Raw genomic sequence first — 26,364 nt, 5'->3', positions numbered from 1 at the left:
TCGGAGCACTATGGGACTTAACATCTATGGTCATCAGTCCCCTAGAACTTAGAACTACTTAAACCTAGCTAACCTAAGGACATCACACAACACCCAGTCATCACGAGGCAGAGAAAATCCCCGACCCCGCCGGGAATCGAACCCGGGAACCTGGGCGTGGGACTTATGATTTAGAGGCTCTCTTATATATGCACTTCCTCTTTAAATCCAGTCTGGTCAGAGTTGAAAACAAATTCCTTGAATAAGTTTGTTTATCTCATCTACAAATTTTCGGGCCGGTTCCGTAGTTTTCTGTTTACACTTTATTTGAAATTTCTTTATCTTACGTCTTTCAATTCTGTAGCACTGTTTGAGATCACGCAACCGTCCACTCCTTCCCCTGAAATCACTGTAAATTATGTTGCACGCAATTTCATGCGCTTAACGAAGTAGGTCAGTATCATGCACGTCTGTACGTTGTATCTTGGAACGCGCGAACACCAGTTTTTGTAACACGTGACCCTTGTCTCCCTATTTTTCTTATGCACTACACGGTCATATTGCTACGGACTTATTCTACACCTCTTCATATTTATTTTTACTATGATGTAGATGATTCTGTGTACGTAATTATGTTTAGTACCGCTCCTTGGACAACGATTGTCCTTTACTGTGTTTCACTGCAGACGGGATTTGTGGCTCCCGTCCCATAAAGATGATTAACTACCTGGCTCGACACCTGTTTCAATATCACTTTCACTTTTTAAGCACGTATCGTCATGATTGTACTCCTCATGTACACTGACCGCACAGTCGAACGTATGCGACACCACACATTCCTTGAAGAAACGCTAGTATTTCATCTGCCTCTGCAAAATTTCTTGCATCCCTTTCTGATGAAATGTTAACTTGGACAATTGTTGTTATAGATATAATGCAATGTCTGCTTCGTTTGTCGTTTCCATTGCTCTGCTTTGTATCAACACTACTAGCACTGTAGCACTGTTGTTATTTACTCGTCGACTAAGCAGTTCAACTACGCTCCGTTGCCTCATGTTGTGCACACCATTGGATACCTCCAATCCCGTCCTCCGTTGCCATAAACAGCTAATAATGCCCTTGCGTGGTAGACAATCTGTGGAGCGTCGAATGCCGTAAAGAATAATGGCCTTTTGCGACATCGCACTCAAGGGATCCCTTGTGACTGGTCTGCCGAGAGCACTGCCCTAGCTGGCAGATGGATGACCATCAACCTCTGCAGAAACTGCACGCAGTCGCACAGTTCTGTGGTTAGGAACTGTACAATATCACTTCTCTTCCCTTTTCCAACAAAATTACGGAAATAAAAGTTCCGCTACGTTGATGACGTGACTGTTAGGGCCGCCGGCCGGGGTGGCCGAGCGGTTCTAGGCGCTTTAGTCCGGAACCGCGCGACCGCTGCGGCCGCAGGTTCGAATCCTGCCTCGTGCATGGGTGTGTGTGATGTCCTTAGGTTAGTTAGGTTTAAGTAGTTCTAAGTTCTAGGGGACTGATGACCTCAGATGTTAAGCCCCATAGTGCTCAGAGCCATTTGAACTGTTAGGGCCGATGATTACAGAAAAGGGAAATTCTGAAAATATGTTTCTGCCTTGAGCAAATACATATTCTTCCTTAACACTACACATGTTTCGGTGATGTTTTACCACCATCAGTGGGTTCATTATTTATTCTTAATACCTGTACTTTATAATATGCACTGCATCAATAAGACCAGAAAACGTGAACACAACAAAAATCTGACAAACGAGAGCTATATACCAGCTGTACTAAAAATGAAAGACAGACACACAGTTTCAATATATTATATTAAGAAAATAAAATGAAGCTACTAGTGATGGCGAAACACCCGCCGGATAGCCCGGTCGGTAACCGCGCCGCTTCTGGGACAACTTCGAGTAGCCGAACCTCACCCGGATCCAAATCGCTTCGCAGATCAACGCCAAGGACTTGTCAGCTGGCCAGCCTGGATGTGCTATTAGGGGGTTTCCCACTAGGTGAATATAGGATGGTATCCGTGACCCGTCTCAGATACACACTGCGCAAACATTGACAAAACCTTCCTAAACTTGCATATAGGATATTCTCTAGACCTGGGGGTCAATACGAGACTGATGCCCTATGGTGATTAATCTGTTCAAACCCTCAATCAGCAGCAGCAACGATAGAGAAACTTCACTGATGCAAGTATGGGCGTCAAAGAAGAATTGGTAATTGCTCAAGGCAGAACCGTATTTCCATAGTTATACATTTGAAAGCAAAGACGGACAAAGAAGTTAGCTTCAACCAGATGAGGAGTGCCTCATCAGGTGTTCATGTACTACCGTCAGCAGCATGTAGCGAACGAGGACGAGTGGTAGTAAAAGCGCTAATACCACCGTTACTAACACTAAAATCTGAGTCATTGTTTATTTTGCTTTTTCCCGCTATTATTTACGTGGTATCACATTTTGGACAACTCTCTGCACCCAGAACGAATAGTCTTGGCCCACAGAAAGGCTGTTAGAACAATCGGTTTGCGAGCTTCGTATAGGTCTTCCATGGGGTGTATGTTAACCCAGAACATGCACACCACGGCGCAACATTCACTCAATAAGAAAAGTAGTCACGTCGTGGGCATTCTCCTTCACTGTGTCCATCCATCATTTCTTCTGTCAGATGGCTATATTGGTTTGAATGGCCCTGCCGCAGTAAGAACGGGACAGATTGCGCTAAGGCGCCGATTCACAGCACTGGTTCTCAAGTTGCTGTGGGGCCTGAAGACCGCGCCGTTATAGGCAGCCAGCACTTCGGGTGCTTGTATGAAGCTGTTTCTCACGCGCCATGTTAGTCTGACATTTACGATCCTGTTGCTACAATTTAGTCTGCTTTGGTTACGTTTTGGACTCGTTACACTAACCACATGACAATTTTGACTCCTGAGTAAGGATATTCGATTGGGCTCGCAACCTGGGCAGAGAAGCTGCTCGCTCTTTCTGTCCCACGTCGTGTGCGTTATACACATGATCATAACTTCGCTGCACTCAACAGGGACTTTGAATATAATCTAGTCTCTTCAAATGATCCCATCTTGTTCCCAATTGTTGTCACACCGTGAGAAGCAGGCTAATGTGTAACATGGTTGCGTGTTTTCTTTCAAACTTACGATCCGAGTTAAAACTAGCAAAATCACGTCAAACCGTCACAGCACCCCCAAAGACGTTCAGTGTCCATACAAAGCACTCTTTGTAACATCACCCGCTAGGCATCAACCAAATGCTATCTGAGTACCAATCAGGTACCACTCAGCACTTCACAGAACGTTCTTTCACTGCTCCATAGACCAGTGAAACCATTGTTTTTCTCATCATCAGTCCAAGTGATATCAAGATTTCGATCTTGTAATCAAAGCTACTGTTTGGAAGAAAGTCCAAGAAAACTGAATCTTCTCGCCTGTGAACTGATCGTTCTGTTGCTAACCTCCACACGAGGACTTCAACGGAAATCCACTACAATAAATAATGAAAACAGTAGATTGCGCTCAGCGCTCGAACGTCCCTATTAGTGAATTTCTTAGCCTTACCAGCAGCATTATTTGCCTGGCATTTCCACCCGACAGCACCGTCTGTAAACTATCTGATGAAATATTCGATCTTCTGGGTCGGTAAATTTGCACTTCACACGGAATTATTCAGCTGTCTCCGTTGATTAATTTTGACAAAAAACATGTGAATTTTGTGGTGACGCACTGTGCCAGCATTTATATGCCCCTTTACGTATATCCCAACGACAAACAGTAGACGTTCAGTGAGGAGTATAAAAAATTTTGGCAGCAATGTATACTTTATTAGGGAGACTTTGGTGTGCTGCTGAAATGAAAACGTTTCATAATTCACGACACACAGCATCTCTCTGATTACATCGAACTTTCGTTGTTAGGCTACTTAGTATGTCTCCAGCGATTGTGCGAAGCATTTTAAATGCAAAAAATGTTCCCCGTTTTTTCTTTGCAAAGGAAGTTCTGGAAGGATGGTCGACATTTTTTTAAAAAAAGCTAGGTGTTCTTTGTTTGGATCACGATGTAGTCAGTAGGTGTACAAACACATAAAAGCACATTAAAGTACGAATGCCAAACGGGTTTAAAACTAATTGAAACGGATTAAAGCACGAATGCCACACGCGTTTAAAACTAATTGAAACGGATTAAAGCACAAATGCCACGCCCGTTGAAAGCAATTTCTGAAGTCTACGACAGCGGAACATCAAGAAAACTGCCGCTAGATTTCAACAACGTAGCTTCCCAGTTCCTTGGCTCTCCGCCATAAAGGAAGTAAATAGACAACTAATGTGCGAGAGGAAGAAAAACAACAACCAGGAAGCCACCTCCCGGTTCGACAACAATGTTGTGGTACACATTATCTCTCTCTTTGGCTGTCTGTTATCGCCATCTATCCGATGACGGTGGCCCACCAACAGTAGGTGGAAAATTTTCACGTAGTTACCAAACTTCTTTCCTTTTACAACTGAACGCGATACTGGTTTTCAACACTGTTCAGCTAACAGAGAATACCGGAAGATCCTGGAGGAGATCAGTGAAATGTAATGAAAAAATTGAGGATAAACATGACAGCCAACAGCCTGCAGGATTTCGCCTTCCATGATAGCGGCTACGAAAGCCTGCAGGTTGAAATATGCGCGCTAACTTCACCGCAGAGATCGTTGACCAATGACTGATATACGAGGGCAATTCAATAAGTAATGCAACACATTTTTTTCTGAAACAGGGGTTGTTTTATTCAGCATTTAAATACACCAGGTTATTCCCCAATCTTTTAGCTACACAACACTATTTTTCAACGTAATCTCCATTCAATGCTACGGCCTTACGCCACCTTGAAATGAGGGCCTGTATGCCTGCACGGTACCATTCCACTGGTCGATGTCGGAGCCAACATCGTACTGCATCAATAACTTCTTCATCATCCGCGTAGTGCCTCCCACGGATTGCGTCCTTCATTGGGCCAAACATATGGAAATCCGACGGTGCGAGATCGGGGCTGTAAGGTGCATGAGGAAGAACAGTCCACTGAAGTTTTGTGATCTCCTCTTGGGTGCGAAGACTTGTGTGAGGTCTTGCGTTGTCATGAAGAAGGAGAAGTTCGTTCAGATTTTTGTGCCTACGAACACGCTGAAGTCGTTTCTTCAATTTCTGAAGAGTAGCACAATACACTTCAGAGTTGATCGTTTGACCATGTGGAAGGACATCGAACAGAATAACCCCTTCAGCGTCCCAGAAGACTGTAACCATGACTTTACCGGCTGAGGGTATGGCTTTAAACTTTTTCTTGGTAGGGGAGTGGATGTGGCGCCACTCCATTGATTGCCGTTTTGTTTCAGGTTCGAAGTGATGAACCCATGTTTCATCGCCTGTAACAATCTTTGACAAGAAATTGTCACCCTCAGCCACATGACGAGCAAGCAATTCCGCACAGATGGCTCTCCTTTGCTCTTTATGGTGTTCGGTTAGACAGGGGGGGGGCCAGTGGGAACAAACCTTTAAATGTCCCAACTGGTGAACAATTGTGACAGCACTACCAACAGAGATGTCAAGTTGAGCACAGAGTTGTTTGATGGTGATCCGTCGATCATCTCGAACGAGTGTGTTCGCACGCTCCGCCATTGCAGGAGTCACAGCTGTGCACGGCCGGCCCGCACGCGGGAAATCAGACAGTCTTGCTTGACCTTGCGGCGATGATGACACACGCTTTGCCCAACGACTCACCGCGCTTTTGTCCACTGCCAGATTACCGTAGACATTCTGCAAGCGCCTATGAATAACTGAGATGCCCTGGTTTTCCGCCAAAAGAAACTCGATCACTGTCCGTTGTTTGCAACGCACATCCGTTACAGACGCCATTTTAACAGCTCCGTACAGCGCTGCCACCTGTCGGAAGTCAATGAAGCTATACGAGACGAAGCGGCAATGTTTGAAAATATTCCACAAGAAATTTCCGGTTTTTTCAACCAAAATTGGCCGAGAAAAAAAATGTGTTGCATTACTTATTGAACCGCCCTCGTACGTAAGGTTTCTCGGGGTATCTAGTGATGGCCCAACGCTTCGTTTATTACACTGATAATATCCGAACTCATTTCGAATAACTTCCGTCTCTCGGCAGTTTTATACTCACCCTTAGAGATTTTGCTGAAACGTAGCCATTTACTCACAAATTTCAAAATATAGTTTTAACAACGGCAACTCCAAGCTGGAATAGCAACAACATTAGGAAAAGGATAGATTGCTACTCACCGTAAAGATGAATCACTGAGTTGCAGGCAGGCACAGTGAAAGAACTGTTAGACATTATAGCTTTCTACCAATGACTTCTTCAGCAAAAAGAACACACACACGTTGTGGCCGAGCGGTTCTAGGCGCTTCAGTCTGGAACCGCGCGACCACTAAGGTCGCAGGTTCGAATCCTGCCTCGGGCATGGATGTGTGTGATGTCCTTAGGTTAGTTAGGTTATAGTAGTTCTAAGTTCTAGGGTACTGATGACCTAAGATGTTAAGTTCCATAGCGCTCAGAGCCATTTGAGCCAGAACACACACACACACACACACACACACACACACACACACACATCCAATCAAGCAAGTACATCTCTTGCACCCATGATCGCTACCACCGGCAGGTCCGACCTGACATACTGGTGGTGGTGGTCGTGTGTGCATAGGTCGTGCTTGCTTGTGTGTGTGTGTGTGTGTGTGTGCTCTCTGCTGAAGAAGGCTTTGGCTGAATCTATATTGTATAACAATCTTTTCATTTTGCCTGTCTGCAACTCAAGAGATCTTTACGGTGAGCAGCAGTCTATCCTTTTCCTAATATTTTTATAATTTTATAGGAATTCGTGGCATCTTGAGATGTTGTACAAGGTACTCCAGGACAGCAGTGGGCTACTGACCGTCTTTGCGGTAGTAGAGGATCTCGAAGTGCTTCTCGGCGCCGACGGCGAGCGCGTCGCGGACGACCTGGGCGGCGTGCTGCGAGGTGAGCGGCCCGTGCAGGAACTCGCAGGACGCGGGCCGCTGCATCACCTCCGCCCTGCTGAAGCCCGTCATGCGGCAGAAGCCGTCCGAGCAGTAGATGATGTGGCATAGCCCCCGCTGCGCGTTCGCCACCAGGAAGCTCCGGTCTGCAACACGTCATCACGAGGGTGAACCCACCTGGGGGGGCACATCAGTTTGGGTTTAGGAAAAAGAAGGAACACACGAAGCAATACTGATCTTATAACTTTTCTTAGAAAGAAGGTAAAACTTTCATTTACAGCACAGAAGATTTAGAAAAAAGTTTTTGACAATGTTGACCGGAACATACTCTTTGAAGTTCTGAAGTTATCGTGGATTAAATGCAAGAATAGAAATGCTGTGTACAACACGTACAGAAGTACATATACGGTACAGTTTAACTAAAAGAAAGACACGTAGTGAGGCATTGAGGGACTGTAAATTTGGTAATGGTGGGACTTAAAATGAGAGTAAAAATATTACAGGGAGACCAAAGCAGGTCATATGACTGTAGGTTGCAGTGGTAATGTGGAGATGAAGAGGCTTGCACAGGATACACTAATGTGGAGAGATGCATCAGACCAGTCTTTTTACTTTAACACAACAACAACAACAATACAAGTAAGACAAGATTAATGAAGTGTAGCGAATGAAGTCAGATGATTCTACAAGAAACAGATTAGGAAATAACGCACAGAAAGTAGAAGACATTAATATAACAGACAGGAGTTGTAATTTAACGCGCATGTATACGAGCGATTTGCCCGCCTGTAAGACGTATGAGGAGAGGTGAAATTATTGTACGGCTGAACGCAAACGGGCCCAGGGCTCAAGACGTGCCACAGCAGGTCCGGCTGGGCGACTGGTACGGGCGAGTCCAGCGAACAGCGTCGCCGAAAATGGGTGAATCCCTTATCAGGAAATTTGGACGGCTGTAGCTCACATAGCCTTTGTGCAGGAGATGGTCCAAGAATTGACGAAGTCCAGAATGAGATTTTCACTCTGCAGCGGAGTGTGCGCTGATATGAAACTTCCTGGCAGATTAAAACTGTGTGCCCGACCGAGACTCGAACTCGGGACCTTTGCCTTGGCAAAAGTAAAGCTGTGAGGACCGGGCGTGAGTCGTGCTTCGGTAGCTCAGATGGTAGAGCACTTGCCCGCGAAAGGCAAAGGCCCCGAGTTCGAGTCTCGGTCGGGCACACAGTTTTAATCTGCCAGGAAGTTTCAATTGACGAAGTGTCAGACGGCTGAAAGATAGCTTCTTACAGCTCTTCAAAAATCTATAATAATTAAGTCACATATTAAAGCAAATCTGAATACATCTGCGATCTCAGAAAAATGAGGTGCATACAGTGACACAATAGTGCCCGCATCTCGTGGTCGTGCGGTAGCGTTCTCGCTTCCCACGCCCGGGTTCCCGGGTTCGATTCCCGGCGGGGTCAGGGATTTTCTCTGCCTCGTGATGGCTGGGTGTTGTGTGCTGTCCTTAGGTTAGTTAGGTTTAAGTAGTTCTAAGTTCTAGGGGACTTATGACCACAGCAGTTGAGTCCCATAGTGCTCAGAGCCATTTGAATTTGACACAATAGTATTTCAGTATCTTCAAAACTACAGAAGTTAATATTTCACAGCGAAAAAAAATGTTCACAGTGAACCTTAGAATTAACAAATTTTAAACGCTTCGTGCGATTTCAACATACGATATCTAAGATGACAGCATTGAACTATAGCTATCATCTCTGAGAGCTACCTATCTGTATCTATTTTATTTCTTCATACATTACGTTTTTTATATCTTTTCACTATCTAAATGTTGTCAGAAGATCATGTACCCCTTAATTGCACAGCAAATGAATATAACATGAATACCTCACATTTTGTTATTACTTGTGTATTTATTTAATGAACAGTTTACTACTTTCCCAGTAACTTTATTTAAATATTAATTACAACTGAAAATACAAAATGGTTGTAATTTAATCACGCGTCTTAGCTGACACCACCTTTGTAAAAGAGTGCCAAAAGACGCTTCTGACAAGCGGGCCTAAATAATTGTTTAACAATATTTAGCGACAATCTATTGTTATTTATCGTGAGCGCACTTGCGTAAGAATGCTGTCTCATTTTTGAACCAAAGTTACTTGTATCTATCGTAAATGATCTGAGTGGAATCGAATTTTTATGACATTTCTTTATTTAAATATTGTTGTAATATATTAGTTTGCCCGGAAAGTGGCCACGTTGATTCAAATCGTGTCTGTAGAACATAAGAAGTAGGCCTACGTATTTTTGATGGGGACTGCCCTCAACTAATGTAAAAGCTGACAGTAGGCGAACACGATAGGAGAAAAGTGGAGAAAGACACTTTTTAGAGTGAAGAGCTCAAGGAAGCGATTGGTGGCACTTTTACGAGAGTTCTGGAAGGAGGCAGACCTGCCTGTGGTATCGTGTGGTATTCAATCGTGCAGGTATTCGATTCTGGGCAGTGAACGGCTACTACCATATTTTGACTTCTGAAGGGACTTTATATTTCGTAAGGTCTGAATATGCTGCAGTGTAGGACTCTTTAAGTTCTTCCGCTTGTATTACGGAGCAAGGGATAGACATAGTGTGAGTTACTATTCCTTATCTTATGTGATAATTTGTAAATCATTATTTTAAACTGTGAACTGTTTTGAGCTGGTGAATATTTCGTGTATTATGATTACGAAATGGACTTAATTTCGCGTAACTTTGATGACTACTTAGTTTGGGATTTGCTACCACTCTCGTAACGCTCTCAACGTAACTACATATGATAAGGGTATTTTCTGTCTGTATTTTAATTTCACTTCCCGTTTATTTGAGATGTCCCTTCTGGAATAAACATTATTCGACATAATTATCTGTTGTCTACATCAATTACAGATGTTAGAATAGAATCCTTGTTAATAAATTATTCATTTAACTTTTATTTTGTATTTATGTGTATTTTATTAACTCGCAATTCTAGCCAATGCATAGACTATTTGACTGTAGGATGACAACCAAAAAATTGGTTCAAACGGCTCTGAGCACTATGGGACTTGAATTCTGAAGTCATCAGTCCCCTAGAACTTAGAACTACTTAAACCTAACTAACCTAAGGACATCACACACATCCATGCCCGAGGCAGGATTCGAACCTGCGACCGTAGCGGTCGCGCGGTTCCAGACTGTAGCGCCTAGAACCGCTCCTTTTTTTTTAATCTAATTTTGTTCGCTTTTGTTCGTTGCATCTGGTCAGGGCGGACGTCGTGACATCCGTTTTAAGTTCGTCGTTGATCTATTAACTCAGTTTTTTTTATTACAGAGGGCAACTAACCCTCTGACTGACTACGCTGAGCTACCGTGCCGGCTAATCGCTCGGCCACCCCGGCCGGCGATGACAACTAAGGGTTGTTATCTGCAGCGAATTAGCTGCGGGGCATGAAAGTACACATGCGCGGCTCGACCATATGACTACATAGAGATATTCTTTTTAAACAGAGCCGTGCATAGCCCACGTACCTAAAGTACGAGTAACCGCGGGTAGAGACACAACTGGTTTGCGCTTATGGGACACTGTTTAATAGAGCAGCTACACTAATAGTAAACTTTAGGTACGGCCACAACATAAATGACGATGACAAGACAAAAAGGCTGTAAAATGCAAACTGTTTATAGAAAGAAAAGTGTTCCTGAGAAAGAGAAATTTTAAGTACAAATTTTTTGCTGTGCTATTTATTTGTTTATTTATTCGTACCGATACAAGTTACACGACGAGCTCCGTTCGGCGTTTTCCCAATATCAAGTGTACCTTTGAAGATGGTACATTAGACATAACATTGGTCCTTAAGTCTGTGTCTACGTATGACACCTTATGCTTACGTCTTAGCTGGTATGACGTGTTCTGTATGGCATCTTGGAGCGTAAATATCGGTTGTCTTTTTGTTATGATATGATCATGTAATTTATATGTTTGCTTTTTATTTGCGTGATCTTCTAAAGTTATTTTTTACAATTTTTTTTAATAGCTTTTGCTCCAGCGATGCTATATGTTTATAACGGAATCTGTGTTTTGAAGAAAGTCAGCGATTACGTTTATTTTTCAGAGATAATATTTTATGGTTTCTACGTAAATGATAAGTGTTCTGTTGTTTTGTGTTTACATGATAGTTTACCCTTTTCCTTTTTAATGCCAAAAACATTTTCGAGATATTTTTAATTTTTTAATCTGATTGTTCGTTGGGGATGTCTTCTGGGTATTTTTCTGTATGAGTGTAAATCTCCATTTCCTCCAAAATGTTTATTATATACCCAGAACACGTACTCAGCGAACAAACGGATTTTAAACATAATTAAATACCTCGATAATTTTATTGACATTTTAGCATAAAAAGGGTACATTATAGCGGTAAGCACAAAGAAACAGTACACTTACTATTTACATAAAACCACAAAATTCTATCTCTGAAAAATTAAACGTAATAACTGATTTTTCTGCGAAATAGAAATTCCATTATAAACGTAAAGCATCGTTGGAGCCGACGTCGTTAAGAATGGTGGCAAAAACAACTTTATACGATCACACAAATAGAAAGTAAACTTATAAATTATATGATCACGTTATAACAACAAGACAACCGACATTTCCGCTCCAAGACGTCAAACGGACTACGTCACACCAGCTAAGACGTAAGCATAAGATGCCACATGTAGACTAAAACGTATACTTATTATACCATCTTCACAGGTAGACTTGATAACAGCAAAAGGCCGAAACGAGATCGTTGTATAACTTGTATCACTACAAGTAAATAAACAGTGCAGCAAAAAGCTAGTATTTAAAACATGTCGTTCTCCACCAACACGCAAGCTGCGGGCCCACTGGAAAGGAAAGGGAATGGAAATTCGTTAACATCGAATATAAATCTCTGCGTTAGGAAGTCTGCAGTGAAGCCTTATATGGAAGCGAAACGTGCACGATAAAGAGTACAGACAAGGAGAGAAGTTTTTGATACATCGCGGCGCGGAAGAACACTGATGGCTTTATAGGTAAACTTATAAAGACGCACTGAAAAGGGCTTCGTTGCACAACTTAACTACAGAATTGATCGGTTAATAGTTTAATTTTTGAGGCAACAAGCAATCGTAAAATCCGTAATGGAGTTAAGTGTGGGGGTAAAATATTGAGGGGGGGGGGGGGCAACATACGAAAACAGTAAGTAGTTTACGACGAATAAAGGCTGCAGTAATTACACACATAAGAGAAGATATTGCATAAGATAGTTTAGTGTGGAGAGCAGTATCATGCACCATTTTTCAGACTGATGAGTACAGTAACTGAATTGTTGTGAACGTATAATACTGAATGAGGGAATATTCGGCACGTTAATTTCGTTTGACTACAGTTAGAGTATTTTATATCTCTATCGTGTTTCAACATCTTTCCAGCTTCCGGCTAGTAGAATTCGCTATTTGTATTTATCTAAAGAAAAAGCTAAATCCGCAAATTCGGTATGACACCTTCAATAACCCAAACCCTCCCTGGTAAATTACGTTAAAAGTTTTCACTAGACTGTGAACCCGAACTCCAACAACAAAATGTCGGAGGTTGTTCAGGGATATCTACTAAAAATTTTGGTACAAGGACCTGTAGTCTCTTGTGGTTCGTTGCAGAGGAATTGCGTTTAGTTTGATTTCTTTCCATCATATTTCTTTGTGTCTGCATTGAACTGAACGTGTCTGCAACGGTACGCGATTTGCGTCTTGTCTAAAAACGAACTTGTTCCATTCACGCACGTTACTTGACTATGGTAATGGCCACTTTGCTCTTAGCCCCGAGATTTCATCCAGTACTGCTCGTTTCTAATCAATTTATATCATCCATAATTCTCAGTCGTTTGTAGATAATTTTTTGCCTACATTTTATGTATAATCTATCACTTTTTATGTTTATTTCTAATTTTGTACCAAATATGAAAATTTTCTATACATGTAATTTAATCCGTAAAAATATTGAATAGGTTAATGTTCCATGTATGCGGTCTACAGAACTGTAACGGTGAGACACGAAGAGTCTCTGTATGTTAAGGAGGCAAAAGCGCGCCAGTGCATAAGGTGTAAGGCATATGGAGAGGGCGCCAACTGAGGACAAAGTCAGTAGTCAGCCATTATACTGAGCACATGCTGGATCGTATAAGACGCTAAAGTCTATACAACTACATAGAAAAACTGCCATGGATGGTCTTTGGATCCGACAGTAAAAATGTGGTTGTTTAAACATTGCTCCATGGTAATTGTTAATTAGAGGAAGATTCATGTGTGAGCTTTGTAAACGCTGGAAACTGTAACTACATAGTATTCGATGACACCAACGCAGTGCTTCGCATCGTCACATCGAGATTTCTTTAACATTACGTAATGGACAGTCAAAAAGTTTCCGTTTCAGAGTGTTGCTGTATCGAATAAGTAACGTAGCGCAACTCACTCCAATGCGGGCATACAAGCATCGACATGTATGAATGGGATTCGTGTGGCATTGGTGTCTTTCCGACAGGCGTGCGGTAAATGCCGAAACGTAATCTATGGTGATGTTATTACCAAATGCGTCCAAACAGGACCAATGTGCTCCTATTCTTTTCTTCGCTGCCGAAGGGCAAACACCGTTAGACATCCATTGGAGAGTGAAAAATGTGAATGGGGCAGCACGTCTGTCTATAACCGGGAAAACTGCGACAAAGGGTGCTGCTGCTTACTGATAACTCAAGTCCCCGCATCGCAAATATTATAATGCAGAGGCTACGGCAACTCAGGTGGGAGGCACTGGGGCGCCCGCCCTGTTCTTCTGATCTCTCGCTTTGCGATTATCACGTCTACAGTACCTTAAGAAAGGCCTTGAAGGGTCAACGATTCTTGTCGTACAATGATGTGCAGCAGGCAGTTGCGGACTTCTTGACGCAGCAGGACACGGTGTCTTCAACCTGGGATGATTGCCGCAATGCTCACGGTGATTTTGCCTGATTGCCATACCGATTCTGGACTGTATGGCCTTAGAACGGAAACTTTTTGATCGCCCCTTATAAATCACAAGGGCCAGTACTTATTGTGTGTTCTATTATCGACAGGGTTGAAGTTAAATGTACATACAGACTGCTATTGACCCAAGGCAAATCCTAAAATTTACCTTATTCTCATAATTATGAAGAAAGAGCTGCCTCATTTTCATAAAAAAAGTCTGTCAGAAATTTGTGTTATCTAGAAAAACAGTTTAACGCTTTTTTCTGCTTAAACAGGGCTTCAAACTTGTCTGCCCCTTAATTGTATGGTATAAAATTGATTTTTATTGTTAAATGAGGTGGGTTAAGAACAAATATTGAATGTATGTACCACATGTAAATAAACTCTGTAGTAAACCTTACAATTCGCTTTTTTGTACGCTGGTTATGGGATGTTTTGGAGAAGAATAATTTTACGCTGCCATCAGACATAAAGTTGTTCACAGACCTGTAAAAGAACGAACGAGAGTGAACTCTCTCTAGAAAACGATCGGCATACAAGGCAACAGCTGCGTCAACATTTCTCCTACATTCTCTGTCAATCAAGATCATTTGAGTTTTTTCTTCTGTGGTTGCAACATTCATCGTCCACTGGCACGTCTATTCTCCAAATGATGGTAGGTGTTCAAAAATAAACATTGCGCAGGTATAGTAATGGTTAGAGCCGCCATCTGCTCAACGTCTGCTCTATACGAGAGCTACGCTCGCAATGTACTGACTGTTATGATATGTCATAGTTCGGTACACGGCCATGGTGGTGCGTCGAGTAGTCCCCTGTTCGATATGTCGGAGGAATATAACATTGCGAAAGGGGTTTCCAATTACAAGTTTTCTCATGAGAACCCAACTGTTTTTCTCAGTTCTAAATTACACGGAGCTTCAAGTTCCCAGTCGGATTCATTCAGGGGGACAGGATTGAAAGAAGTCATTAGACCAACACCACAGTGGAAACTAACCCTGTACATGTAAGAAAGATTGCAGCATGGAATGTGGGTGGAGTTCTTAAGACAGCAAAATTTACAACAGTAGAAAGAGAAATGAGAGCGAATGACCTGGATATTATTGGGCTTGGCTCTGAGCACTGTGGGACTCAACTTCTGAGGTCATCAGTCCCCTAGAACTTAGAACTACTTAAATCTGACTAACCTAAGGACATCACACACATCAATGCCCGAGGCTGGATTCGAACCTGCGACCGTAGCGGTCTCGCGGTTCCAGATTGTAGCGCCTAGAACCGCACGGCCACTCCGGCCGGCTTATTGGGCTTAGTGAGACTCACTGGAGGGGAAGTGACCAATTCATGAACCAAGGAAGGAACATCGTGTAATTTTCAGGAAGCAGTGACCGAAGCAAAAATGGTGTTGCAATATTCGTTCCTAGAAATCTGAAAAACTGTGTTATCGGTTATAAACCCGGTAATGACTATCAAATTGAATGTTTCTCCGTATAAACTCAAATGAGGAGACAGAGGAGTTCTATGGACAACTGTAACAATTACTTGGTACGAAACCTAATAAAGAACAGGTAATAATTCAAGAAGACTTCAATGCTAAAATTGGAGATACTACACAAGACACGCACTTACAATCTGCTGTTGGACCTTATGGTCTAGGTGAGAGAAATCAATGTGCTGGATACTTACTAGATGTGTGAGTAACAGCATGACTGTCTATAACACCATTTCCAACGTCATCTCAGGATCAAGGCAGATATAAGAACATGTACAGAGATATACAACGGAAGGGTAGAAAGTACAGGTCACACCTCATGGACAGTATCTGTGATGAGATGGAACAACATTTTAATCACAATAAAATACGTGATCTCTTCAAGGAACTCAACGGCATCACGAGTGAATTCAATTCTCGTACGTGGTGGTAGATGATGAGAATGGCAATCCTATCGCAGACAAAAAGACGCTATTGCTAGGTGGAAACAGTAGTGTGGGCAGTTGTATTTTGGAATGAACAACAGTATGGACAGTCGGGCAGTTGAGGAACATACATCAGAACATACAGTCTTACCGAGCGAAATAAAAAACGCAATTAAACATCTGATGAACTATGAATCCCCTGGTGTAGAGTGTATATCCCGGGAGATGGTTAAAGAAATTGGGCATGTCGGTGTTGATGTGCTGCATTCATTGTGTACAAGAACGTGGGAAACTGGGGAGTGGCCAGAAGACGGGCCAAGTCTCTTTTCATCTTCCTACACAAGAACGGGTCAATCACGAACTGCTCAAACTACCGAACTATTGCTCTCATATCCCACTCGAGCAAAATTTTGCTCTAGATAATAAATCAGCGTTTGAAGCCGCATATTCAGCCGCACATATCTCAAGAACAAGCAAGTTTTGTTGAAGGAAAATGAACTCGTGAACATATTCTGATCATACGTCGAGTGGCCAGAAGACGGGCCAAGTCTCTTTTCATCTTCCTACACAAGAACGGGTCAATCACGAACTGCTCAAACTACCGAACTATTGCTCTCATATCCCACTCGAGCAAAATTTTGCTCTAGATAATAAATCAGCGTTTGAAGCCCCCCCATGAACCATGGACCTTGCCGTTGGTGGGGAGGCTTGCGTGCCTCAGCGATACAGATAGCCGTACCGTAGGTGCAACCAAACGGAGGGGTATCTGTTGAGAGGCCAGACAAACATGTGGTTCCTGAAGAGGGGCAGCAGCCTTTTCAGTAGTTGCAAGGGCAACAGTCTGGATGATTGACTGATCTGGCCTTGTAACAATAACCAAAACGGCCTTGCTGTGCTGGTACTGCGAACGGCTGAAAGCAAGGGGAAACTACAGCCGTAATTTTTCCCGAGGGCATGCAGCTTTACTGTATGATTACATGATGATGGCGTCCTCTTGGGTAAAATATTCCGGAGGTAAAATAGTCCCCCATTCGGATCTCCGGGTGGGGACTACTCAAGAGGATGTCGTTATCAGGAGAAAGAAAACTGGTGTTCTACGGATCGGAGCGTGGAATGTCAGATCCCTTAATCGGGCAGGTAGGTTAGAAAATTTAAAAAGGGAAATGGATAGGTTGAAGTTAGATATAGTGGGAATTAGTGAAGTTCGGTGGCAGGAGGAACAAGACTTCTGGTCAGGTGACTACAGGGTTATAAACACAAAATCAAATAGGGGGAATGCAGGAGTAGGTTTAATAATGAATAGGAAAATAGGAATGCGGGTAAGCTACTACAAACAGCATAGCGAACGCATTATTGTGGCCAAGATAGATACGAAGCCCACACCTACTACAGTAGTACAAGTTTATATGCCAACTAGCTCTGCAGATGACGAAGAAATTGAAGAAATGTATGATGAAATAAAAGAAATTATTCAGATTGTGAAGGGAGACGAAAATTTAATAGTCATGGGTGACTGGAATTCGAGTGTAGGAAAAGGGAGAGAAGGAAACATAGTAGGTGAATATGGATTGGGGGACAGAAATGAAAGAGGAAGCCGCCTGGTAGAATTTTGCACAGAGCACAACATAATCATAACTAACACTTGGTTTAAGAATCATGAAAGAAGGTTGTATACATGGAAGAACCCTGGAGATACTAAAAGGTATCAGATAGATTATATAATGGTAAGACAGAGATTTAGGAACCAGGTTTTAAATTGTAAGACATTTCCAGGAGCAGATGTGGACTCTGACCACAATCTATTGGTTATGACCTGTAGATTAAAACTGAAGAAACTGCAAAAAGGTGGGAATTTAAGGAGATGGGACCTGGATAAACTAAAAGAACCAGAGGTTGTACAGAGATTCAGGGAGAGCATAAGGGAGCAATTGACAGGAATGGGGGAAATAAATACAGTAGAAGAAGAATGGGTAGCTTTGAGGGATGAAGTAGTGAAGGCAGCAGAGGATCAAGTAGGTAAAAAGACGAGGGCTAGTAGAAATCCTTGGGTAACAGAAGAAATATTGAATTTAATTGATGAAAGGAGAAAATATAAAAATGCAGTAAGTGAAACAGGCAAAAAGGAATACAAATGTCTCAAAAATGAGATCGACAGGAAGTGCAAAATGGCTAAGCAGGGATGGCTAGAGGACAAATGTAAGGATGTAGAGGCCTATCTCACTAGGGGTAAGATAGATACCGCCTACAGGAAAATTAAAGAGACCTTTGGAGATAAGAGAACGACTTGTATGAATATCAAGAGCTCAGATGGAAACCCAGTGCTAAGCAAAGAAGGGAAAGCAGAAAGGTGGAAGGAGTATATAGAGAGTCTATACAAGGGCGATGTACTTGAGGACAATATTATGGAAATGGAAGAGGATATAGATGAAGATGAAATGGGAGATACGATACTGCGTGAAGAGTTTGACAGAGCACTGAAAGACCTGAGTCGAAACAAGGCCCCCGGAGTAGACAATATCCCATTGGAACTACTGACGGCCGTGGGAGAGCCAGTCCTGACAAAACTCTACCATCTGGTGAGCAAGATGTATGAAACAGGCGAAATACCCTCAGACTTCAAGAAGAATATAATAATTCCAATCCCAAAGAAAGCAGGTGTTGACAGATGTGAAAATTACCGAACTATCAGCTTAATAAGTCACAGCTGCAAAATACTAACACGAATTCTTTACAGACGAATGGAAAAACTAGTAGAAGCCAACCTCGGGGAAGATCAGTTTGGATTCCGTAGAAACACTGGAACACGTGAGGCAATACTGACCTTACGACTTATCTTAGAAGAAAGATTAAGGAAAGGCAAACCTACGTTTCTAGCATTTGTAGACTTAGAGAAAGCTTTTGACAATGTTGACTGGAATACTCTCTTTCAAATTCTAAAGGTGGCAGGGGTAAAATACAGGGAGCGAAAGGCTATTTACAATTTGTACAGAAACCAGATGGCAGTTATAAGAGTCGAGGGACATGAAAGGGAAGCAGTGGTTGGGAAGGGAGTAAGACAGGGTTGTAGCCTCTCCCCGATGTTGTTCAATCTGTATATTGAGCAAGCAGTAAAGGAAACAAAAGAAAAATTCGGAGTAGGTATTAAAATTCATGGAGAAGAAATAAAAACTTTGAGGTTCGCCGATGACATTGTAATTCTGTCAGAGACAGCAAAGGACTTGGAAGAGCAGTTGAATGGAATGGACAGTGTCTTGAAAGGAGGATATAAGATGAACATCAACAAAAGCAAAACAAGGATAATGGAATGTAGCCTAATTAAGTCGGGTGATGCTGAGGGAATTAGATTAGGAAATGAGGCACTTAAAGTAGTAAAGGAGTTTTGCTATTTGGGGAGCAAAATAACTGATGATGGTCGAAGTAGAGAGGATATAAAATGTAGACTGGCAATGGCAAGGAAAGCGTTTCTGAAGAAGAGAAATTTGTTAACATCCAGTATTGATTTAAGTGTCAGGAAGTCATTTCTGAAAGTATTCGTATGGAGTGTAGCCATGTATGGAAGTGAAACATGGACGATAAATAGTTTAGACAAGAAGAGAATAGAAGCTTTCGAAATGTGGTGCTACAGAAGAATGCTGAAGATTAGATGGGTAGATCATGTAACTAATGAGGAAGTATTGAATAGGATTGGGGAGAAGAGAAGTTTGTGGCACAATTTGACCAGAAGAAGGGATCGGTTGGTAGGGCATGTTCTGAGGCATCAAGGGATCACCAATTTAGTATTGGAGGGCAGCATGGAGGGTAAAAATCGTAGAGGGAGACCACGAGATGAATACACTAAGCAGATTCAGAAGGATGTAGGTTGCAGTAGGTACTGGGAGATGAAAAAGCTTGCACAGGATAGAGTAGCATGGAGAGCTGCATCAAACCAGTCTCAGGACTGAAGACCACAACAACAACAACGTCGAATAATCGAGATGTCGCTTCAGTTCTGTGTTCCTGTTTTCATCTGCTGCCCTGGCTATAGTAAAGCCTTTGCTGTGGTGTCTGGGAGAAGTTGTGGCAGGTGCTTTCAGAGTTCGGTGTCCCCAACACTTAACAGTACTGATAAGAAGTCCATACAAGAATCAGCTCACAGCTGCGAAGGCAAGCGCTGGAATGTCTTACAGGGTTGTGTTCTATCCCCTCAACTGTACAATATCTATTCAGAGCATGTCATTATGAATGCTCTTGATGATTTGACTACAGGTATCTCAATTGGTGGTAGAATTATTAACAACAACCACCGATTTGCTGATGACTCCGTCCTTTTAGCCACCAGCGAAGATGAACTTTCTGAGCTACTAAAAAATGTAAAGGACATTAGTCTATCATACGAGTCAGACATAAATTTCAGCAAGTCCAAACTCATGATAATTGATCTAGGAGCACAGTTTCAACTCACAGGCCGATTAAAGGAACTGGAAGTACATTCATTCATCTGTCTTGGGTCAGTCATAAGCGAAACGGGAAACTGTGAAGATGAGATAAGAAGATGGATCACGATAGGGCAAATGTTTATGAAGAAACTCACCACGATCTGACAGAACAGAGCGATAACGATCAGCACAAAGAACCGGCTCGTTGAAACATTCGTATATTCCATCTTATTTTATTGTTGCGAAACATGGACACGTAGAGCCAGAGATAAGCAGCGTATTGATGCATTTGAGCTTTGGTGCTAGAGGAGGGTGCTTTGTCCATTACTGACGAACTCAATATCTCCAGGCGCCTTTCTTCTCGTGTCAACCAAAAATACTATAGTTCTTTGGAAATATTGTGATAAGAGATGGTGAAAATCTAGAGAAAATCATCACGGAATTGAAGATCGAGGGTAAGAGACCTAGGGAACGAACAGTGAGCAGATGAATAGATCAAATCAAAAAGATCTCTGGTCTACTTCTTCAGCAGACCCTAAGACAAGCTGGCAACCCTCCGGGTTGGAGACGCCTGGCTCATGGGGTCATAACGCTCAGCACTGAGCACGACGAGTTGTGCCGATGAACTGCGAAATTGTATCATAGTACGCAAATAGTTCATGATATACGAGGTCATAAAAAATGAGATGCGTGAAAAATTAGGTTTTGCTTAAATTGAGCGTAAATTACACAGACTAGATTCATCCGGTGTTTCGCAATATGACCACTCAGTGACTGCCATCGAATTTTAAGCATAACTTCAAATCCTTTTTAATCTTTTCTTCTCGCTCACATTCTTGTAGTCAAATATGTAACAGATTAACTCATTTGCAAAGTAATAAGACGTTTGAAGCAGCTTTATACATGGGAGTTCGGTTTTTTAAAGAATCGGGGATTTACTGGTGCTAAGCTGTTCTCATAGCGACGACAACTTCATGACAGTACTTTTTCTTTTGAGGGCTGTTGCATTACTATTCGTCTTGTGTTTTATATTTTACTAATTGCATATTGCAGGCTTTTCTACTGATGTGAAGGTATTTTCACGGGAAGAAAGGTAATAGGCGTAACAAGCCGAAGAAATAGTAATTACATTATTAACTCTGTAACGATACACCGAGTCCTTTATACCAAAACACTCAGAAAATATAACTGAAAACCCTCCGAAGTTTTGTCTACAGAGTTCGGATTCTCCCAATATAACGTCGACAGGGGATTTTATATCGAAAAAATACTGTTCTAGTACCAATCCTCACCTGATACAACGGTAAGTTAAGGCTGTCCGTAATCCGAAGTGTGGTTTGTAAACTGCGCAACTTTATTAGGCGTGGGCCTGCTGGAGGTGCTATGCCTCCTACCTCTGAAGTGGATTACCCACTCAGTTACAGGAGTATTACAGATAATTCCAAATCCACACCACAGTGCGAGTTGGCATTTTTCGTATCATTTTCAAAGGTGACAAAATAAGTTTTATGAGAGATAACTTCACTCAGAGTATTCGTAGTCCAAAGAGAGATATAGTGTCGTAACAAAACAGTATTAATGTAGGCTCCTCTGTTTACATTCCTGCAACTGGTGTGAATAATCTTTCAGTTGTTACTGACAGCAAATTCAGCATTAAAGTTTACCTGTTTTATAGTTAATAAAAATTAACTTTACTTACCTTCAAGCGAGAGGTCCAACGAAAATACGTTACTACAACTTGGAAGTCATTTGGAGTACAGGAACATTTCATCGGCTTTGCTCGGTTTCCCCCAGCTTCCCGAACAATACGTATCACACTACAAACTATGTAACTGAGCCTCACATTCAGTGTTAGTGACTATAGGGAGGTTACTCGTAGTCACTTATCCTGTAATCTGTGACGACACTCAGGGGGTGCACTTAGCCTTTTACAACTTTTCACTGGAAACACGCAGCGCAGCCGCTGTTAGCAAAGCATCTTTTCCATAATTTTCCCTGTCTTTTTTTCGATTTTCAATAACACGAGCAAGATACAAGGTCAATGAAATGATGAGGATGAGGCAAATAACGGGACTTTAATAGGAAACTTAAAACTTGGTTGTAACGTATAGCACGGCGCACAACGAGAAGCTCTCCCTGCCTCGCTTGCCCCGCTTAACTCTCCACACAGTCTCCGATAATTTTGCCGAGTGCTGAAGTGATTCTCGAGTTTACACGGCAACAACATCAAATCGAGAAATCACAAGCTTCTTTTAACGGCATGTAGTCCGGTGCGCAGGAACGTGAGGAAACTCACAAGCCTTTTGTAAGGTTCATGGACTGTTCCTTGTGTGTCGTCTCACACACGGGGAGCGTGGTTGTATAAGAAAAAATTGGAGTCACTGTTTAAATTTTAATCTTGCAACACTTTCAAGCCGACAATCAACTACAGCAGCTAATAGTATGACTAAGTTAAAGAAAGGGAGCTATCATGTTGAACAATAAGACCATGTGTTATTACTGGATTAATGAACGTGTATCTTACTTATAACGAATAATTTCAAAATGGTTCAAATGGCTCTGAGCACTATGGGACTCAACTGCTGTGGTCATCAGTCCCCTAGAACTTAGAACTACTTAAACCTAACTAACCTAAGGACAGCACACAACACCCAGCCATCACGAGGCAGAGAAAATCCCTGACCCCGCCGGGAATCGAACCCGGGAACCCGGGCGTGGGAAGCGAGAACGCTACCGCACGACCACGAGATGCGGGCACGAATAATTTAATTTAGTCTACGAATAAGACTGAAAAAGAATAGGCTACGTTATGTCAGTAAATAGAAGGAGGTAGGTGAGCTTCTGGTTAAGATAATGCATTCGGGAAGAGTGTCACTGAAATCACCGTGCAGACAAAAAAATGGTTCAAATGGCTCTGAGCACTATGGGACTTAACAGCGGAGGTCATCAGTCCCCTAGAACTTGGAACTACTTAAACCTAACTAACCTAAGGATATCACACACATCCATGCCCGTGGCAGGATTCGAACCTGCGACCGTAGCGGTCGCGCGGTTCCACACTGAAGCGCCTAGAACCGCTCGGCCACACATGCCGGCACCGTGCAGACATCCTGTTAGGTTCCCCATGGTTTGATTAAATTACTTAAGATAAATGCCATAATGTTCCATAAATACGCCAATACCTATTCTTTTCCCCATCCTTCTCCATCTGAGCTACTGGTTCCCCTGACGAATCTACGAGGCTTTCATACGTGAGCCTCCTCCGTATCCTTCGTTGCACACTTATTCAGATTACAAACATGACTACATTTTAAAAAATAGGTTTTGTACCTAAGTCTACGTGTAATTACATACTTCAGCAGCGTACAAACTAAACCTGCTGAACGCTATTATGTTAAGAAACGTGGCTGATGTACTTAAGGTTTATAATTTATATAATAAACAGCTACCAGCCACATGTATGGTTTAAAAAGGTTTATTATCTTCAGAACATAATCAAACCTTTTTAAACCATACATGTGGCTGGTAGCTGTTTATTATATAAATTATAAACCTTAAACCTGCTGAGTTATCAATAACAAAAATCCAGTTTTCTACGTCTGTTGGGTCAAACAGCCACGAAAATTTACTGAGACTCGGTCAATTATTACACTTGTAAGTAACTCATATGGAGCCGTGCACGTCACTACCCTTGATTTACAGATTATCTCACATTACTTTGTCACCCTGCCATAGATGCCGAAAGGTATTAGAAGGAGTACACTTGCTGGTAAGTATCTGAAATTAGAGCTGGTGTTTAGCAGTACACAAATGAATTAGTTAATACCTGAATCCTTCATCTTATTACAGTTCGATTCGTATTGAGTTCAGACTGCTTATCTAGAACATTACGATCGACCATCTAATAGCATGTTACTCCACTAACAGCGTTACATTTCGTAATGACATGAATTCCACTAGTTCCACGTACGCGATTGGAGCCATATATCCATGCACAGATCATAAACTTCTTCATACCGCAATGAGTTACTCATGAATATCTTTATATTGCAACGAGTCACCTTGTGAGATATAAACTGTCACCATACGATACCAATGAAATTCAGTGAATTTGGCTGCCGAAATGTCACACAACAGAGCAATTCTCTATAGCAATCACTGTCACTCACTGTTTCCCCAGTCACCTAAGGAAATTATACATAAATACTGTTACTTAATGGGCCAGCCGCTTCAGTTTACTCGTGTGTGGAAAGCTAAGTATGAGAGATAACTTAATTCTAAAACTGACAACAAAAAAGCTGGGAATTCAGTGGAAGTCTATGTTTGTTTTAGTTTTAGTAATCTTGAGATACTCAGTATGGAAACAAATCACAACACATAACTGGAAGGTAGAATGGTTCAAATGGCTCTGAGCACTATGAGACTAAACTTCTAAGGCCATCAGTCCCCTAGAACTTAGAACTACTTAAACCTAACTAACCTAAGGACATCACACACATCCATGCCCTAGGCAGGATTCGAACCTGCGACCGTAGCGGTCTCGCGGTTCCAGACTGTAGCGCCCAGAACCGCACGGCCAGTCCGGCCGGCTGGAAGGTAGAACCTTTTGTTGGAGGTAGTGAGCACATACTCGTATTTCCTGCATCACTTACCACAAGTAAGTGCAGACAGTATTAACAATTATCTGAAATTACAGTTGGTGAGGCCTTCAGAAGTGCACACAATTATTAGCTCTTCAAGTGTGCACATAAATTTTGATTCAGATTTGTTAAGACATGAAGGAATTATTACATTCTTGATTAGTCGAGTTTATTAACGTTATTCCACCACAAATATTTTAGACAAAAACCACCCAAACAAGGATACAACGATCTATACCTGATCCAGGTTTAAAACCTCATTCTTGCATGTATCGTCCTAAATTTCCTGCGGCGTCCGCAGCTCGTGGTCGTGCGGTAGCGTTCTCGCTTCCCAAATGGCTCTGAGCACTATGGGACTTAACTACTGAGGTCATCAGTCCCCTAGAACTTAGAACTACTTAAACCTAACTAACCTAAGGACATCACACACATCCATTCCCGAGGCAGGATTCGAACCTGCGACAGTAGCGGTCACGCGGTTCCAAACTGACGCGCTTAGAACCGCACGGCCACACCGGCCGGCTCTCGCTTCCCGCGCCCGGGTACCCGGGTTCGATTCCCGGCGGGGTCAGGGATTTTCTCTGCCTCGTGATGACTGGGTGTTGTGTGATGTCCTTGGGTTGGTTAGGTTTAAGTAGTTCTAAGTTCTAGGGGACTGATGTCCACAGCTGTTAAGTCCCGTAGTGCTCAGAGCCATTTGAACCAAAATTTACTGCGACTTGTTATCTGCTAACAACTCGATAAAGCATCTAGTGGAATAGTGTTCCAGATTATTTACGAGTCATCATTCACAGCCAAAACGAAACAGCAGCTACACCAATACCCCGTCTTGTAACACAGTTTCCAGAACAGGGAGGCCGCTGTTGACAAAAGAAGAGAAAATTGTCGCAACCTGGTAACAATGTCGTGTGTGTAATCTACCCCGCGGCACCACCTCTCCGTATTCTGCATTCGCGACGCTAGAATTACGCTATCACACGCTATACTGCCTCACGTGAGTGTATGTTAATGAACGCAGACTTGTCCCACAATAAATTATCTGATTTCATGCGCGACAATACAGGATTTTTTAAAATTATTTTTGTGGTTCAACGTCCTGTTGACAACTAGGCCATCGTAGACGTCTTGACATTTTACATACAATCTTTAGACTGGGAAATTTAGTGTGTATTACTGATTTCTAAAACTTACGTATTAACTCTGTCAAATAGTATTGCACGGGGACCAACAAAATTCGACGTAACTAGAACAGTTTAGCAGTCGCTGACCTGATCAAGAAAAGCTACCTAAAAAGCTCATCCGACAACAAAACAAAATGCAGGAC

General features: G+C 42.3%; 1 protein-coding gene across 1 annotated transcript in view; it reads right to left on the bottom strand.

The window, feature by feature from the left end:
- LOC124555552 (potassium voltage-gated channel subfamily H member 2-like) overlaps nucleotides 1–26,364 on the bottom strand; it is a 1,273,976-nt gene that overhangs the window by 1,053,727 nt on the left and 193,885 nt on the right. The window contains exon 2 of the mRNA XM_047129507.1: nucleotides 6,955–7,185. Within this exon, the coding sequence (XP_046985463.1) occupies nucleotides 6,955–7,185 (231 nt within the window). The remainder of the gene's footprint in view (nucleotides 1–6,954; nucleotides 7,186–26,364) is intronic.

This window comes from Schistocerca americana, chromosome X (genome assembly GCF_021461395.2).
Source record: "Schistocerca americana isolate TAMUIC-IGC-003095 chromosome X, iqSchAmer2.1, whole genome shotgun sequence".
Taxonomy (NCBI): domain Eukaryota; kingdom Metazoa; phylum Arthropoda; class Insecta; order Orthoptera; family Acrididae; genus Schistocerca; species Schistocerca americana.
Note: the sequence above shows the minus strand (reverse complement) of the source record. Positions and strands in the feature narration are given on the sequence as shown.